The sequence below is a fragment of the Mauremys reevesii genome, linkage group 12 (genome assembly GCF_016161935.1).
Source record: "Mauremys reevesii isolate NIE-2019 linkage group 12, ASM1616193v1, whole genome shotgun sequence".
Taxonomy (NCBI): Eukaryota; Metazoa; Chordata; order Testudines; family Geoemydidae; genus Mauremys; species Mauremys reevesii.
Window position 1 is genome coordinate 2,218,649 of NC_052634.1, and position 14,347 is coordinate 2,232,995.

The 14,347-nt window shown below is 44.6% G+C and overlaps 1 protein-coding gene across 11 annotated transcripts; it reads right to left on the bottom strand.

Annotated features, from left to right (window-relative positions):
• Positions 1 to 497: 497 nt before the first annotated feature.
• On the bottom strand, positions 498 to 12,930 carry PAFAH1B2 (platelet activating factor acetylhydrolase 1b catalytic subunit 2). Of its 11 annotated transcripts, none has more exons than XM_039496544.1 (9): positions 12,713 to 12,929; positions 11,389 to 11,471; positions 9,846 to 9,900; positions 8,344 to 8,453; positions 8,049 to 8,136; positions 7,170 to 7,259; positions 5,893 to 6,009; positions 4,692 to 4,814; positions 498 to 4,031 (listed from the first exon to the last, which is right to left on the bottom strand). In XM_039496544.1, exons 5-9 carry the CDS (start codon positions 8,127 to 8,129, stop codon positions 3,753 to 3,755), a joined length of 690 nt encoding a protein of 229 aa, XP_039352478.1. In that variant the 5' UTR covers positions 8,130 to 8,136; positions 8,344 to 8,453; positions 9,846 to 9,900; positions 11,389 to 11,471; positions 12,713 to 12,929; the 3' UTR covers positions 498 to 3,752. The 11 variants fall into 11 exon arrangements, with proteins under 11 accessions (XP_039352478.1, XP_039352481.1, XP_039352485.1 ...); XM_039496547.1 differs by lacking the exon at positions 12,713 to 12,929 and adding an exon at positions 12,273 to 12,413; XM_039496551.1 differs by lacking the exon at positions 8,344 to 8,453 and having other exon boundaries at positions 12,713 to 12,930.
• Between the last annotated feature and the right edge of the window lie 1,417 nt (positions 12,931 to 14,347).

The window sequence follows — 14,347 nt, forward strand, 5'->3', positions numbered from 1 at the left end:
TGTGGGAGCGCGCGCTGCGGGAGCGCGCTCGCAGCGCTGGGGGGCTTTGACTACACTGCAAAGCAGCAGTGTAGCCCCCCCAGCGCTGGGCCGCGCCCAGCCAGCCCTGTCCCCCCCACAGGGATGTGGGATGTGGACAGAGCTGGGAGGAGCTTTCCCAGCGCTGCTGCTGCTGACATACACTGCAGCGCTTCGCGCGCTGCTGCGCCGCTTTGAAATGAAGCAAAGTGCACCTTACCACACAAGAGGCTAAATTAGAAGTGAAGGTTCAGATGAGTGTCCTTTTGAATACCACAAGGATGAATACAGCCAACTTTTACCTGATAAAGATTTTCACCCCATCAGACGTCACCCTTCCCACTGCATCACCCCTGGGTGATGACAGGTTGCAACCATTAGCCACTGTGCATCACCCCACACATCCTGATGAACCCATTGGACACCTCCTCACCCCCGACGCACACACAGGGAAACCAGAGAGAGACGCACACCAGAACTCATTGGGGTGAAACATTTACATTTATATTGAAATATGCACTAAACATATAGTGAGTTCTACCAGTCAATGCAATTTTGCCAAAGCAGAATCACAGCTTTTCCTGGGGAAGGTTCAGTCAGCTCCCCAAGGAAGGTTCCCATGAAGCAGGGCTGTAATTGGATTTTACATACTGTGCAAGCTTCCAGCCTTTGAGGTCCCCCAGCCTGCACCTGGAGTCCCCTTGCTTGCACCCACATACGAATTCAGAGACAAGGACTCTCTCCTTCCTTTCATACCTTTTCCTTTGCATTTTCTTCACTGCAATAAATATAAAATTGGCAATGCTCATACACCACAGCACAAACAAGGTTCCAGGCTTCAGCACACAACTGTAAACGGTAACTAGATTAGTTTAAAAAATTAAAAAGTTCAGAAAGGGTCAGTTCTTTCACAATCAGCCAGTTACAATGGAAGAAGTCATAAAGGCTACGCAGGGGCACCCACACTGGGGTGTGCTGGGCCTGATCCCAAGGTGGCAAGCACCCTCCTGTTGAAACTGCAAATACTCAGCACTTCTCAGGACCAGGCTCTAATTTTGGTACAATGAGAAAAAAATTTCACTGCTAGATGGTGGCAACAGGACAGTAGCTTCAATGTCCCAGATAGAAGCTGCTCTTCCTGTCCACAGCAGCCGCTGCCATGGCCACACACAGACGTGGTTAATGCAGCTGGGAAAGACACAATGCAGACTGCAGATGAAGGGCGGCGAACACTGACCCATGCATAAGCAACATGGCACCTCAGCAAGACAACCTTGAGCATGGAGAGCCACCTGAGCTACTCTACCTCAGCCCAACAGATGTGTATTCAACAGGCCAGACCCACACCACGGCAATCAGCACCTAACCAAGGGGCTCTGGCTCACAGCTGAAGATGGCCTCAGCTGTAAACACACTGCACTGTTACAAGGAGTTAAGAGTTTTCTATCAAAAAACTAGATTGCCAGCAAGTGTGGCAACACCATGGAGAGACATTTAGTGCATGGGTCAAACAAACATGGTACCTTTCAACAAAAGCCTACAACCCTCAAAAACTAGCAGAGACTGAAGTCCTGTTTCATCCCCCAACTCTTGCTACAGGTGGGCCCATAGCACCCTGCCAAACCTTCTCCTACTAACCTTTGTTTTAAAATCTGCTTGCTCTCTCTCCTCCACACCCCTAAGTTCCTGTGCTGAGGCCTCCATTCTTTCAGCAGAGCTGAATGATGTTTCCACAGTTAATGTTTCAAGCTGTTGGAGGGGAAGGAAGTGGTGCTGCTGAACAAACAGGTTGACAGGGCCCCTGGAGCACTCCCCCAACCCATGCTGGCCTGGGGAGATAAGACCAGGACTACTCCTCTCCCACTTGAACCTTTATTTCTGGGAAGTAGAATTCTTCAGCTTTCCTCCACATCTCTGTGTGGATCACATATACTGGAGACACGCGCGCACGCTATGCATGCAATCCAGGCAGAAATCCTGCTATGACCAATTCTACAGCAGCAGAAGCATGATGGGGACATAAACGTATTCCTTAATGCTAGATTAAAGCCTGCCTTAAACAGAACCTTTTACTAGAATAAAAGGGCAAACAGGCTATATACACTACATACATACTTCTTTTTGTAGTGGGGTGGAAAAAGCAATCTAGGTAGATCTCCTGTTTAACAAAAATGTAAAACAAAAATCGGTTCCTCTTTCATTTGCCTGCCAAAAAGTAGCATGACAGTTGAAGGTTGCAGCCTTCATGAACACTTCAACCACTGCAGAGGCCTGCACTGGCTGTTGTATTTTAGTGTGTGGTGGTGTGAACCATTATGAGGGATACCACCACCGCTGAACTACAATTGTGGTAGGTAAGTCAAGGAAGAATAAACTTTGTTAAAGTATTTTTATTTTTAAGTAGCAAGGCTCTAAATTTCTTGTTGGTAAGAACTTTTTTTCCTGTTCACCTTTAAACGAATGACAATTTTATATAGTCATTACACAGATTATAATTAGCTCTCGTATAAAAAGCTCTAGCAAGACAGAAAGTCCCTGTGAACAGTCCACTCTCCGCACTAACTCCCTTTGCTGGAGGGGAAAGGGGTAGTGTCCAGGAGAGAAAAAAGCTACAGACTGACTCAATTCTTTACTGTCAAAGGCCTTATTTGCTTGAATAAAATGTTTGTACAAGTAAAACAGAAGCAATAAAGAAATATACACCTTAGAACTCGTAAAGCATTAGATTGGTTCAGGCCTTGCAAAGAGGGGCTGAGTATGGATTAAAAAAAGGTGTAACAGTCATACTTTAAAAAAAATTGGAACTATGAACATGAACAGCACTGCACAGAATCCGGTAGCACAGCCCTCGTAGTGGGATGAAATGTCAGTTCTACGTTTCTGACAGGCTTGTGTTTGACATATGCTGGAAAACTAAGCTCCTAAACCAAAGAACTGTTAAAAGCTGCCAATACTGTACACAAACCAAAACAAAGAACAGGTTCTATAGGAGACATGATATTCAACAGCACCCAAATGAGACTGCCCACAGTCCAAGCAACAATGGAATGAAGTTTGTCACAGCTAACAGACTTTGTAAAACAAAACAATATTTTGGGAGTGTTAAATGAGTTCAGCTCAACTAACACTTTGGTTTTTTACATTTCTGAATTCCAGTTACATTTAGTCTCATGCTGCTTCAAAAACAAAGAGCCAGAAAGCAACAAGTGTCTCTTTAAAAAAAAAAAAAAGAAAAAGAAAAAAAAAACCTTAGTAAATAAAACTTCTAAAGGTGGGAACGGTTTTTGAAAAAAAAGCAGCTGTTTTGTTTCTAGTGAGTGGAATGCGATTCTAGTTCCCAAGCTAATGCAGAGTATAATCCCTAGGGAAGGGAAAAGCTAAACCGAGAGCTGCATGTGGGTTATTAGAGTCAGGCTGATAGGGATGTAGGGGCACCATAGAGCAATAATGCATGTGAGGGGCACAAAGGTGACAGTCTTGTTCTCATTTTAAATGAGGAATGGTTTAAAAGTAAAAATCTTCTTTAGCTAATTTCTTCCTGCAGTAAAACCAGTTAGCCCTGCCCTTCTATGTACAAGACCAGTTTGACGTTAGCCCTCCCCTCAAAACACTAGATACGAACATCCAGTAACATTCTACAATGGAAAGTGCTTTAAGAAAGAAGGATTCTGTAGTGCCAGTGATAGAACTGATCTGATGGGGCTGGGATGATGTCGAACACTGATATTAGCTGATCAGGCCAGAGCAGCTTGCTTCTCCTCAGGGGTCTCCTCCAGTAGCTGCATGATCAGTTCATGGAGGGGTTTGCAGATCTTTGCATAGCCTCCTCCCGTCAGGTGCAGAAAATCAAACATGTCATGGCACGAGATGGCGCCATCCGAGTGCACGAAGCCCCCACTGACGTCCAGAAGCTGGACGCTGGTGAGTTTTGGGAGCGAGGCTTTTAGCAGCTGGTTCACCTTGGCATTCTTCTGCCGCAGAGGGTTTGGCTTCTCGCCTCGAGGTAGCAAGCTCTGATACAGGAAGCAGGCAAAGAAGAGAGTTTTGAAGTGACTCAGACAATATAGTAACTTTCGCTTTCTAGACTTGGGCCCTCATTCTGAGCTTTAAAGGGTCTATCCCGTGGGAAGCACTCCTCTCCAGGCACATCCTCCTCAGCCCCATCCAGCCTCACTTTGAAACATGACTGAAAACAGTCTGAAGGACACTGCTGACCCATGGGCAAATCTTCTCCTCTTTTCACCAATTCTTATTAGCTACTTATGCCCTCTTTCAATGCAGTTTTACTTGTTGGTTATGCAACTCCCACAGCAGAAGAATAGAGACATTCTAAGCTGTTTGAGCACAGGATCAGAAATGGTATTGCTCAAGTTCTAGTCCCAGCTCTGTCTCCATCTCTCATGTGATTTCACTGCTTCTGTTTCTCTGTCTGGGACGAAGACGCCTCTAATGAGAAGATACTCTTTTGAAGGGGTTGAGAAAGTTAGATAATGTTGGCAAAGCCCCCTGAACAGGAGAAACCATCCTACAGTGTTTATTATCGTAAATAAGTTACGACCCTCCCCCCCAAATTGCACAGGTAACACTCAATACCATTGGGACGGGGTGCGAACACCACATGACATGGGTTGTTCCAATGGTGCTATGTTATCACAACCCTCTGATGCACATACCAATACAATAACTTTGGCCTGTGGCTGTCGGGTATTTATCAGCCGCACGATGGCCTCGATTCCACCTGCTACTTCCTCCGCTGTATTTTCATGGTTATTTGTTCCAACCCAGACGACAATGACCTGTGAAGAGGAAACAGGAACTGTGCAGCAAGTTGAGCACTCCACTCAAGGTACACAAACAGGAGAGGCTATAGCAGCCATACTGGCTCTTGTGGAAAGGGCCATAGCTAGGGCCTAGGCTGTCTGCAACCAATTAGACAGAACAATTAAGAGTTCGGCTGAAATATTAAAAGCCCAGACTGCCAGCTTTGCTGACTTTTGAATCATTTCTTAAGACTCCTCCCTCTCACCCAGTACAGAACCAGAGTCACAGTGTTAAGGGAAGCTACCCTGATCAGCACAGGAATAGATATCTGACATTTCTTCTACACTGTGTTTAGTTGCCAATTCAGACTCCTAGAGTACCTTGCACCTTGCCTGTCTTACAACATACTAGATGTGTATGAAGCAGACTAGAAGTGTCACAGGTGAAGAGGCTTATTTGTTTGTAAAGCCCCAACCACAGTCTTGGCTCTCAAATTAAACCCTTTTAACAGCATTTCTCTACTTTTAAGCCTCAACTCTTATGTTGGGGTCATGAATGTGCTTGACAATGGTGACCAAACTTGAACCTGTGCTGTCCATTATGTATTGTAGGCATTTGCGAAGCACCCTGCACCACAACACCCCGGTACACTGTACGTCATTTAGAATGTGTTATGAGTTGCGTGAAACCTTGTTGTGGCCTGAGTTACAACTTCACTGAGATGGACAGGTACGAATGCACCCTTCAATTAATATAACTGTACAAATTAGACAACCTGAAGGAACACCTAAATGCAGTGTCTAACCCTGAAAGAACCTAGGGAGAGGTTTTTGGGTCGGGGTGCAGGATGAAGAGTGTGTTTCTGGTGCTATGAGCAAAAGAAGCTGTTTCTTGCTATTTGATTCCTTTGGTCTTCAGAGACACAGGACTTGGTAAATTCCTTGTAAATAAACACCTTTTATAGAGGAGTTCTAAAGAAGAAGCTAAGAGCTCATTGGTTAGAGAATAACTATTCTTCTGACTTTTGGTGCCCTCAGCTCTGTACTAGACAATATTCAGAGTTTTTTTCTAAACTGAAAAAAACATAAAAGCCAGCTCTGTTTGTGTTTATACCTTGGGTTTAATGTTCTCCAATTCACCATTCTTCAATCTCCACAGAACATGAGCTGTTGTGTCCCCACCGATCCCAAAATTCAGTGCATGAAGGGGTGAAAAAAGCTCTCGCCATATCTGTAACCAGAAACCAATACACTATTTTAGATCAAGTGTTATTCTTCAGCATCAAAAACAAAACACATTACATAAAGAGGTAGCGCAGGTAATGATACATTCAAAGTGAGTGAAGATCTTCTTCACGGGAGAAGAGGTGCTGCCACTGGAAGCATTATACATTCTTTGGGCCAGAAGAGGGAATCACAGCAGTTAATGAACTCAGTCCTGGCACAGAGGTAAGAGGGAGCTAATACAGAGCAATCTCCCTTCAGCCCATCCAGGAGGGATGTCGATGGTCCAGGAAGGGAGCCATCTCCGGTTCATCAAGGCCAGAACCAGAGGTCAGCTAAACATGGGACTTTTGAGGAGGGAAAGGAAATCTTGAAGGAACTCCTTTTACTGCCTAAGAAGTTAGAAGTCTAGAACCAAATGAGTCACACTGGAAAGTAACACATTCAGAGCAAAGCGGTTTGGTAGCCATTACTGATAAAATAGTGGATGAAGGGACAGCTTTCAAAACATTTTATACTTTTTTTTTTTTAAATATCCTAGTTGCTGCCTTTCCTAATCTCTGGGCACTAGGGTAGTCAATAGCATAGTCTTTATGCCAGCAGAGGGCCAAGCATGCTAGGACACTGCATGCAAGAGGGTTAAATTAAAATTCTCTGGCTAAGGTGATACATGCACTAAGTTTCAGATTTGTACCATTGCGAAATAAGGAAACTTCATTATTGAGAACCAAGTGAAAAACAGTCACATTGGATGGGCACAATCTAGAATACAGAAGGTGTGGGGAGGAGAGAGAATAGAATTCATTTTAAATCTACAAATTGGCTCACACAGCAATTGCAGAGTAAGAAAGAGTGGCAAGAGTGAGATAGAAGGAGAGAAATGGGATGTGTATGGTGAGCTGCAAGTGACCTCAGGGAAAGGAGGGGTGGGGTAAAGGCTCAAAGTGGCTGACGGGATAGGACTGGGGAAGCCTAGGGCAAGCACAGGGAAATAGACAGGATCAAGGTTTGGAAAGCAGCTGCAGAAGTGGAGGTAAGATTAGAAAGGGCTGGAGGACAGGGAGGCACTGTCAGTATTGCATATGTTCACCAGTTACTGGACTAGAAGTAATAGGGAGGCACCATCTCACTCATCTAACCCCACAACTTCATCCCCTCCAGCCATACCTCATACTGCTGTAGCAACTGCACCATGGAATCACCCACAAACAGCACATCGGGCTCCTTGTCCTTGCAGTCCAAGACAAATCTGTTGTGCTGTTTAAAAGAAAGCAGCAACATAAGCTCCAGCTGACAGTTCCCCATTGGTATCTGTAGCCCATGCACAGAAAGTGATAGTTGCCCAACCAGTTCCTCTGCTGCCAAATTTTGTGACTTTTCATCCTATCTGCCCCTTAGGCACATATCTTTAGTTTAACTCCTTAACTGCTGGACCTTCCTACCTGCCTGCTCTCTCCCTGGCATAGACAAGTTCTGACATTTTAAATGGCTACTCCTTTACAACTCAGAGCCCCTCAGGCTACACTATGCAGGACACACAAAGGAGGTGCTTGCTCCAGATACTGTGTTCAGCAATTCTAAATCTATAGTCATTCAGGTTGTTGGCTAGTCACAATACAAGTCTCATCAGACTATTTCACCCTGTCTAGGAGTAGCTTTAATAATCTAGTGGTACGAACAGGAGACTCCCAGTCCAGACACTTGTGTTCAGCTATTCTCAGCTTTGTCACTATCTGGATATATTACACATTTCAGTGCTCTCCAGTTTTTAAGAAACTGGTTGGCGATTCTTCCCAATTAATGAGCCAGTTGCAATATCTTTCTGGAACTCTATTTCAAAATGTGGTTTTCAGGTCATGGCACAAAACTGCTTTTTGCCTCTTTTATTGTGGCAGGTTACTGGAACCCATCAATAACGCTGCTAACATCTGCTAACAGAATTAGAAATGTAAGCACCTGTATTTTGCTCATCATGCACCTGACTGCCTCACAATCTGCTAGTAAAGAGGATCCTATCTAATTTGTCAGCTGTGTTTTCAGTTTTACCTGTGACATCCACCTGTCATCTCCTTGAATATCTTCAGCTGCATGTGGAACTGCTGCTGGGTTTGAGTCTCCCTGGCTCATTCTGTTCCTGTTGAAAGAACATTTAATAAATGTTCTGCTATATATCAAGGATCAAAATCAAGCTCTGACTCTCAAGAGGCCAGAGCTGTTGCCACACACTCATATAAGAAGTCAAGACCAGCAGTAGCTTAGCTTGAAAGAACTGCTTTTACAGACATTTGTAACCAATAACAATTTCTGTTCTGCTGAAAGCTAATATGCCTGGAAGACTCACTTAAGCAAGTTTTATTCCATGCAGGAACCCCGAATTCTCCCTGCAGCATGATCTTGTTGAAACCACTCTACCAACTTGTGATCAGTGACATCCAGACAGGTGAAAACAACCTTTTAATAATAATAGCAAGTTCATTTTAGTACAATCTTTGCAGGAGCACCTACCTCACCCATGTTAATTTTTCACTGTAACACAGTATAGATGCTAATTATCAGAGGATTTGCCACTTCTTGTACAATACCCAGACTGCAACTGCATATACACATTTCAGATGGATTAACTGGTTTAAAAAAAGACAGTGTACTATCTCCATTGGCCCAAGAGGGTCTAAGCAGAAAACATAAGAATTCCACACGAGGCTGGCACCTCCGAAGTATCTTTAGCTGCAGTTCTGTGTAATAAACCAAAAAAAAAATATTCTGAAGCCAGTGTGGTAGTCTAGTGGAGAATACCATTAGCCAACACACAGGAGACAGACAGGAATATAATCTGGGAGAGAACCCTCACTTTGGTATAGCTAGTTTTATGTTAGATGCAAAATGTAGAGAGACCAGGTGGTCCCTTCTGGCACATGCAAATAGGGCAAGGGAATACCAATATACAAGTGCCAGAGATCATAAACCATAAAATTACATTTAAAAATATTTGCTCTAAAGTATTTTCAGATTTAACCCTACAAACTAGTGCTGCCCTTTGAGGAACATATATAGAATAACACAAGCTGAGGGGAGAGTAATTTCTTTTGAAGTCTTTGCAGACAAAATATCATTAGTGATTGATAGTTAATGTTATCTTGCTCTGTAAGCTTGCATTCTCTCTCAATTTGTGCTCTATACATGCACACACACATGTACTGTGAAATATTCTTAGAATTAAGTCATTTTTCTCTTGTCAAGAAGAGGCTTCACTGTTTCCAGAACTGCAATTTGCTGACTACGATGCAGTGAAACCTAAGGCATTCATACTATACCAGTAGAAACAGAGTGATCTAGTGATCCAAGTTGACTATAGAAGTGGGCTCAACTGTATTATCATAAAGAGGAAAACAATTTTGGAATGTTCTTTTATATGTAACAATCCAATCTGCACAACTGCTTTATCCACGAATAACTGAATCACAACATTTACAAGTTGCCCTATAAAGTTCAGGTGCCAAGTACACACCGTGCATTACTCTCACCACTACTCAGGTACCCAAATAACTCCAAGACAAGCAGCAGGAGGGAGAACACAGCGCTCCCACAAAGCAAGCCTCTTCTGACACAAGAGGCGACTGACACCAATATTTATTCTAACTTTTTTCACCTCAAGTGTCTCTTGCTAAGGAATAAGTCACATAGCATTACATAAACATTTATCCCTGCTGGAAGGAGAATTTGCCAAAACTAGGCTTACACAACATATGCCCTCTTCACAACAGGAAGTACTAATGTTAATGGCTGACAACCATAGATAAAAGTATTGTTATGGAGACAAAGGGTTTGATGCACAACAGCACTTACTCATTTGGGTGAAAACAGTTTCAAGTTTCCTGAAGCCTTCTGGGTCAATGTTGCCCTAGAGTGAATGAAGTAAAAGGTCTACTGCACACAAGAAAAGTTTGCCACACCAGATCAGACCATAGCTCCATCTGGCCTTGTGGCCTGCAGTTGCCAATAGCTTATGCTTCAGAGAAAGGAGAAAACTCAATTCACCGATCACAGAACATATGAATTTCCATACTGGTTCAGACCTGTGGTCAGCCCATCTAGTCCAATATCCTGTCCTTGGCAGTGGCCAGCACCAAATGCTTCAGAGGAAGGTCAGGAACTCCATAGCAGACAGATATAGTATAATCTGACTCCATGAAAGTCTCATCTCAACCCCTAACAGTTAGAGATTGTCTTAAGACCTGAAACATGAGATTTTATACTCATTCCAACACTTTTAGGGGGCAGCATAGGCTATTACAGCCAATATTCTTATTATCCATATAAACATCCAATTCATCTTTAAATACAACACAGTACAGGAAGAGGGGAATGAGTCTTGAAGATGACATCTGAGCTACAGCTATTACTAATGGACATGACATTAACCAGCCCTTTAAAAATTCAGTCACATGATTTGATTCAATAACCTAAATAACCCTAAATACACTTATCACTTACAAATCCCACAATATCTCCACCAACACATCTTTGGCAAGAACTTTGGTTGAAACCCTTTTGGTTGGCACAGATAACTGTTTCGTGGTATCAAAGTATGCAGGTGTATGTGGGGAATAAAGTCTCACCTAATCAACTGACCAGTGGCTTTCACCTGCAGTGGCAAAGAGCATTACAGTGTTGATAGGTTCATGTACTTTTCCATGAGTGTATTATTAGTTCCCACCCACCCAACAATGGCCAGTCCCTCTTCTAGAGTAATATTAATGTGCCTAGAACACACAGCATCAGAGACCCAAATGTGACTTTATGCAATGCTGAGAAATACAAGGTAATGGGAAACAGACATGAAAATAGGTGGATCATAATACCGATGATAGTCTCCCATACACAAGCATATGGGATTGATCCTGTACTAGACAAAGGATTTTTACACTTCCAGATGTGTAAGTAAGAAGTTAGAGCTCCCTGTAGTCTGGACCAGGAGACTGCTCTGACGCATACCACAAGAAGCATTTCAGGAATACAGGTCAATCTGGAACAAGGTGGAATGAGGTCTAAGAATTCTCCTCTATCCTTTAACAGAAATGTCTTCTCTTTACTCCTACCTCCCATCATGATTACAAAGAACAACAATTTCCAGTCAGCTTCCTCCTCTTGAACTTGATCTCACAATGAAGTAGGAATGTTTTTAGACAGAAGCAGTCAAGTTGTGAGGAAAAGAAGCATCTCTTTAAAAAAATATTTGATAGTTACAGCAGGAGAAAAGTGGCAAAACTGTTTGCATCAGACAATGTATCAGTGTGAAAGTCCCTCTTTAAATACATATGGCATCATAACCTGGGAAGGCCTAAAGTTCCATATTCAAAGCTACAGATGTACATCATTTCCATTTTACCTTTGTAGAGTCAGATGATGATAATTTTGCTAACAGCGCATCCCTGATGTTTGGTTTTATCTTGGTTCAAAAAGGGAAAATGACTAATAAAAAGATTTATGCAAAAAAAATCTGAGGTTATACAAAATTTGACACTCAGTGGATCAGCAAGACTAAATCAGACATTTATATACCATTAAGGGAAATCAGGAGACAGTATATACAAATTCTACATTTCTCCTCTTGCCTCAAATAACTCTCCCCACTCCCATTCCCTTAGAAATAATTTTATAAAGTCATGTGCACCACCAAACGGCAACGGGGGCAGAGCAAATAATGAGGCCTTAGCTAGATAGCCTGACAGTCTATTTCCTAAAGATGATACAGCAAATGAGACACTCAGCTACTGTCATCATTTGAAAGGGTTCCTTTCAAGGCTACATTGAAACACATTGGCAGGTGCAGTTTGGAGGAAGCTGGCTGTTCTGGGGCAGAGGACTCCAGTCTCCTGGCTGTCAACTCAACATCTTTCACCAGAAGAGTCACAGAGTTTTTAAAGACACACCAAAGGAATAAAAGAAACATTGGCCCCGTAAGTTAGGACTTGTCTGTTACAATATTCCTCCCCTTTGCTACCCAAACCCATTAGGATTGAGACTCTCATTCCACCCGTGACATGAACAGATTCTGGAATCCTATGCTAGAGTCCGGCACAGAACAGATCTAACGTGCTTGTGAGGGGAAGAGGCTGTTGGTCAGACTGGCCACAAGCAGAACTCATGGTTGGTTGGTGGGTTGAGATAAATAAATAAAAAGCCAGAATTTATCTCAGCATAAACCCCTTGTGTCTAGAGGAAAGGCTTTAAATGCAAGTGGCCTTCAGTGGTGAGAGACAAAGCGACAACCTTAGTTTCTCAAGTGTGCGCTTGGGAGGGGCCTGGAAGCAGGGTGGAGCAGCGCCTGGGGAATTCACGGGGGAGCAGCCCCCTTCCCCAACGCCCCACCCCAGGCACCACCCGATTCAGTGCCCGGCGGCCCAGCGGACACACGGACTAGACACGCTCTGGCCCAGAACAAGGCAGGGTCACCACACGGCTGAGCTCGGCAGCACGTGCCCGCCCGTGTCGCTGCCGCGGGACGGGCTCTGGCGAGAGGCCTGGCTCCCCTGGGGCCCCGAGCGAGCAGCGCACGGGGCCTGCGGCAAAGGGCGGCCGCCGCCAGGCTGTGGGGAGGGGGCGCGAGCAGGCCCGGCCCCCGCCCCGCGCGGGGAGCTGCTCGGCTCGGCGCGCCCCACCCCCAGGCTGCCTGAGGCGGCGCTACCCGGTCCCGGGTCTCTCTCACTCACGCCGGCTGCGGCTCCCCCCGCGTCTCCATCTCTCTCTCTGGCGGGCGGCGCGTCCCTCCCCCGCGGCCCCAGACTGCCGCTGCGCCTGCGCGCTACGCTGTTTCCGCTTCCCTCACCCATGGCTACCAATCAGGTGCCGGCTGTGCCGGAAATCCCGCCCAGCCCGACTCCGGGCTTTCCCTCCCCCCGCCCCTAGGGGGGCGCCCAGGGGCCCGTGCGCCTGCCTCGCTCCCCGCGCATGGGGGGGGGGGGGGGTGATGAGGTCACCGCGCACCACGGTGACGAGACGAAGTGTCATCACAGAACGGTGATACTCCTGGTGACGTGTGACTTCATTGGCGACGCGGCAGTGGCTCAGTGTGATGATGTCACTGTATAGCGTGATGAGAAAACCAACTGTCAATGATGCGTATGCTGACGTGATGACCTCATCCACGATGAGGCAGTGGCTCAACCTGATGACGTCACCTAACTGGGCCTCACGATGACCTGCGTGGCGTCCCGGTTTTGTGGCATTTGGCCCCTGCGTGAGGTCATGTTGCTGTTGGGAGATGACATTTTTGCCCAGCCTGGTGACACAAAATGATGATCCATTGTCACTGTTTTTTCAGTATAACTGCTTGGTGCCATGGTGTGTCAGTGTTGTGGTGCAATATGATGATAGTCTGATATAATTTGACAACCTGTTGTTTCAGTGAGTTCGTTAGATGCAAAGGATGGATGTGTGTGTGTGTGTGTGTGTGTGTGTGTGTCTTCAGCCACCATGTTCTGGGTGTCTCTGAACTTCTGACTGCCAGAAGTTGGGCCTGGACAACAGGGAATGGATCACTCGATACATTGCCATATTCTGTTCACTCCCTCTGAGGACTCTGGCACTAGCCACTGTCAGAAGACGGGATACTGGGCTACTTGGGTCACTAGTCTGACCCACTATGGCTATTCTTATGATGATGCATGACAGTGCAGTGAGATGATGTTATCATTCAATGTAGCAGTGCTGGGCTTCGCTGGACTAGAATTTGTTGTTATGTGTATTATAGCATCTAGGACCTTAGTCATGACCCAGGACCCCACTGTGCCAGGCAGTGTACAAACAAAAACAGTCCCTGCCCCAAAGAGCTCACAAGCACCTAGAGCTTTCACTCTAAATACAAAATTTATTTTAAGATTTGTTACGGCTGAGGTTCTAATCAGCCCCGGTTTGTTATTTCAGGTGTGATCACAAACACTCTGCACTAAGGTTTGATCTCTCTCTGGTGCACAACATTGTAGTGTCTGAATGCCTTGTTGCTGTATGGTTTCTCATGAGCCTTGGGCTACTGGCAGTGATTTACTTTTTTTAATATAGTCATTTTCTTTGGAGAAAATATTTGTCAAAAGAACTATATACTCATTACATATATAAGAAAAAGGTTTCTCAAAACTGGAACATAAAAAGACTATTAAATATTTTTTAAAATAAGTTGTACATTTTAATCTCCATTATTTATAACACCCTCTTAGAATTAAAATGACATTTCCTTAGTTGCCAGTTTTATCAGTTTGGCAAACACAGGTCTTTCTCCTTGTATTTCTAACAATGCTGAAATTAAACTAATTTTATCTACATCATTTTCTGGATGCCTGCAGCTTTGG

Bases quoted from the DNA above. Each gene is read 5' to 3' on its own strand.
- PAFAH1B2 (XM_039496542.1), bottom strand. From the start codon at position 12,741: ATGGAGACGCGGGGGGAGCCGCAGCCGGC. The intron at 8,137-12,712 runs GTGAGTGAGAGA...TTCTTTCAACAG, and splicing joins CGGGGGGAGCCGCAGCCGGC to GAACAGAATGAGCCAGGGAG. The intron at 7,260-8,048 runs GTAAAACTGAAA...TCTTTTAAACAG, and splicing joins ATGACAGGTGGATGTCACAG to CACAACAGATTTGTCTTGGA.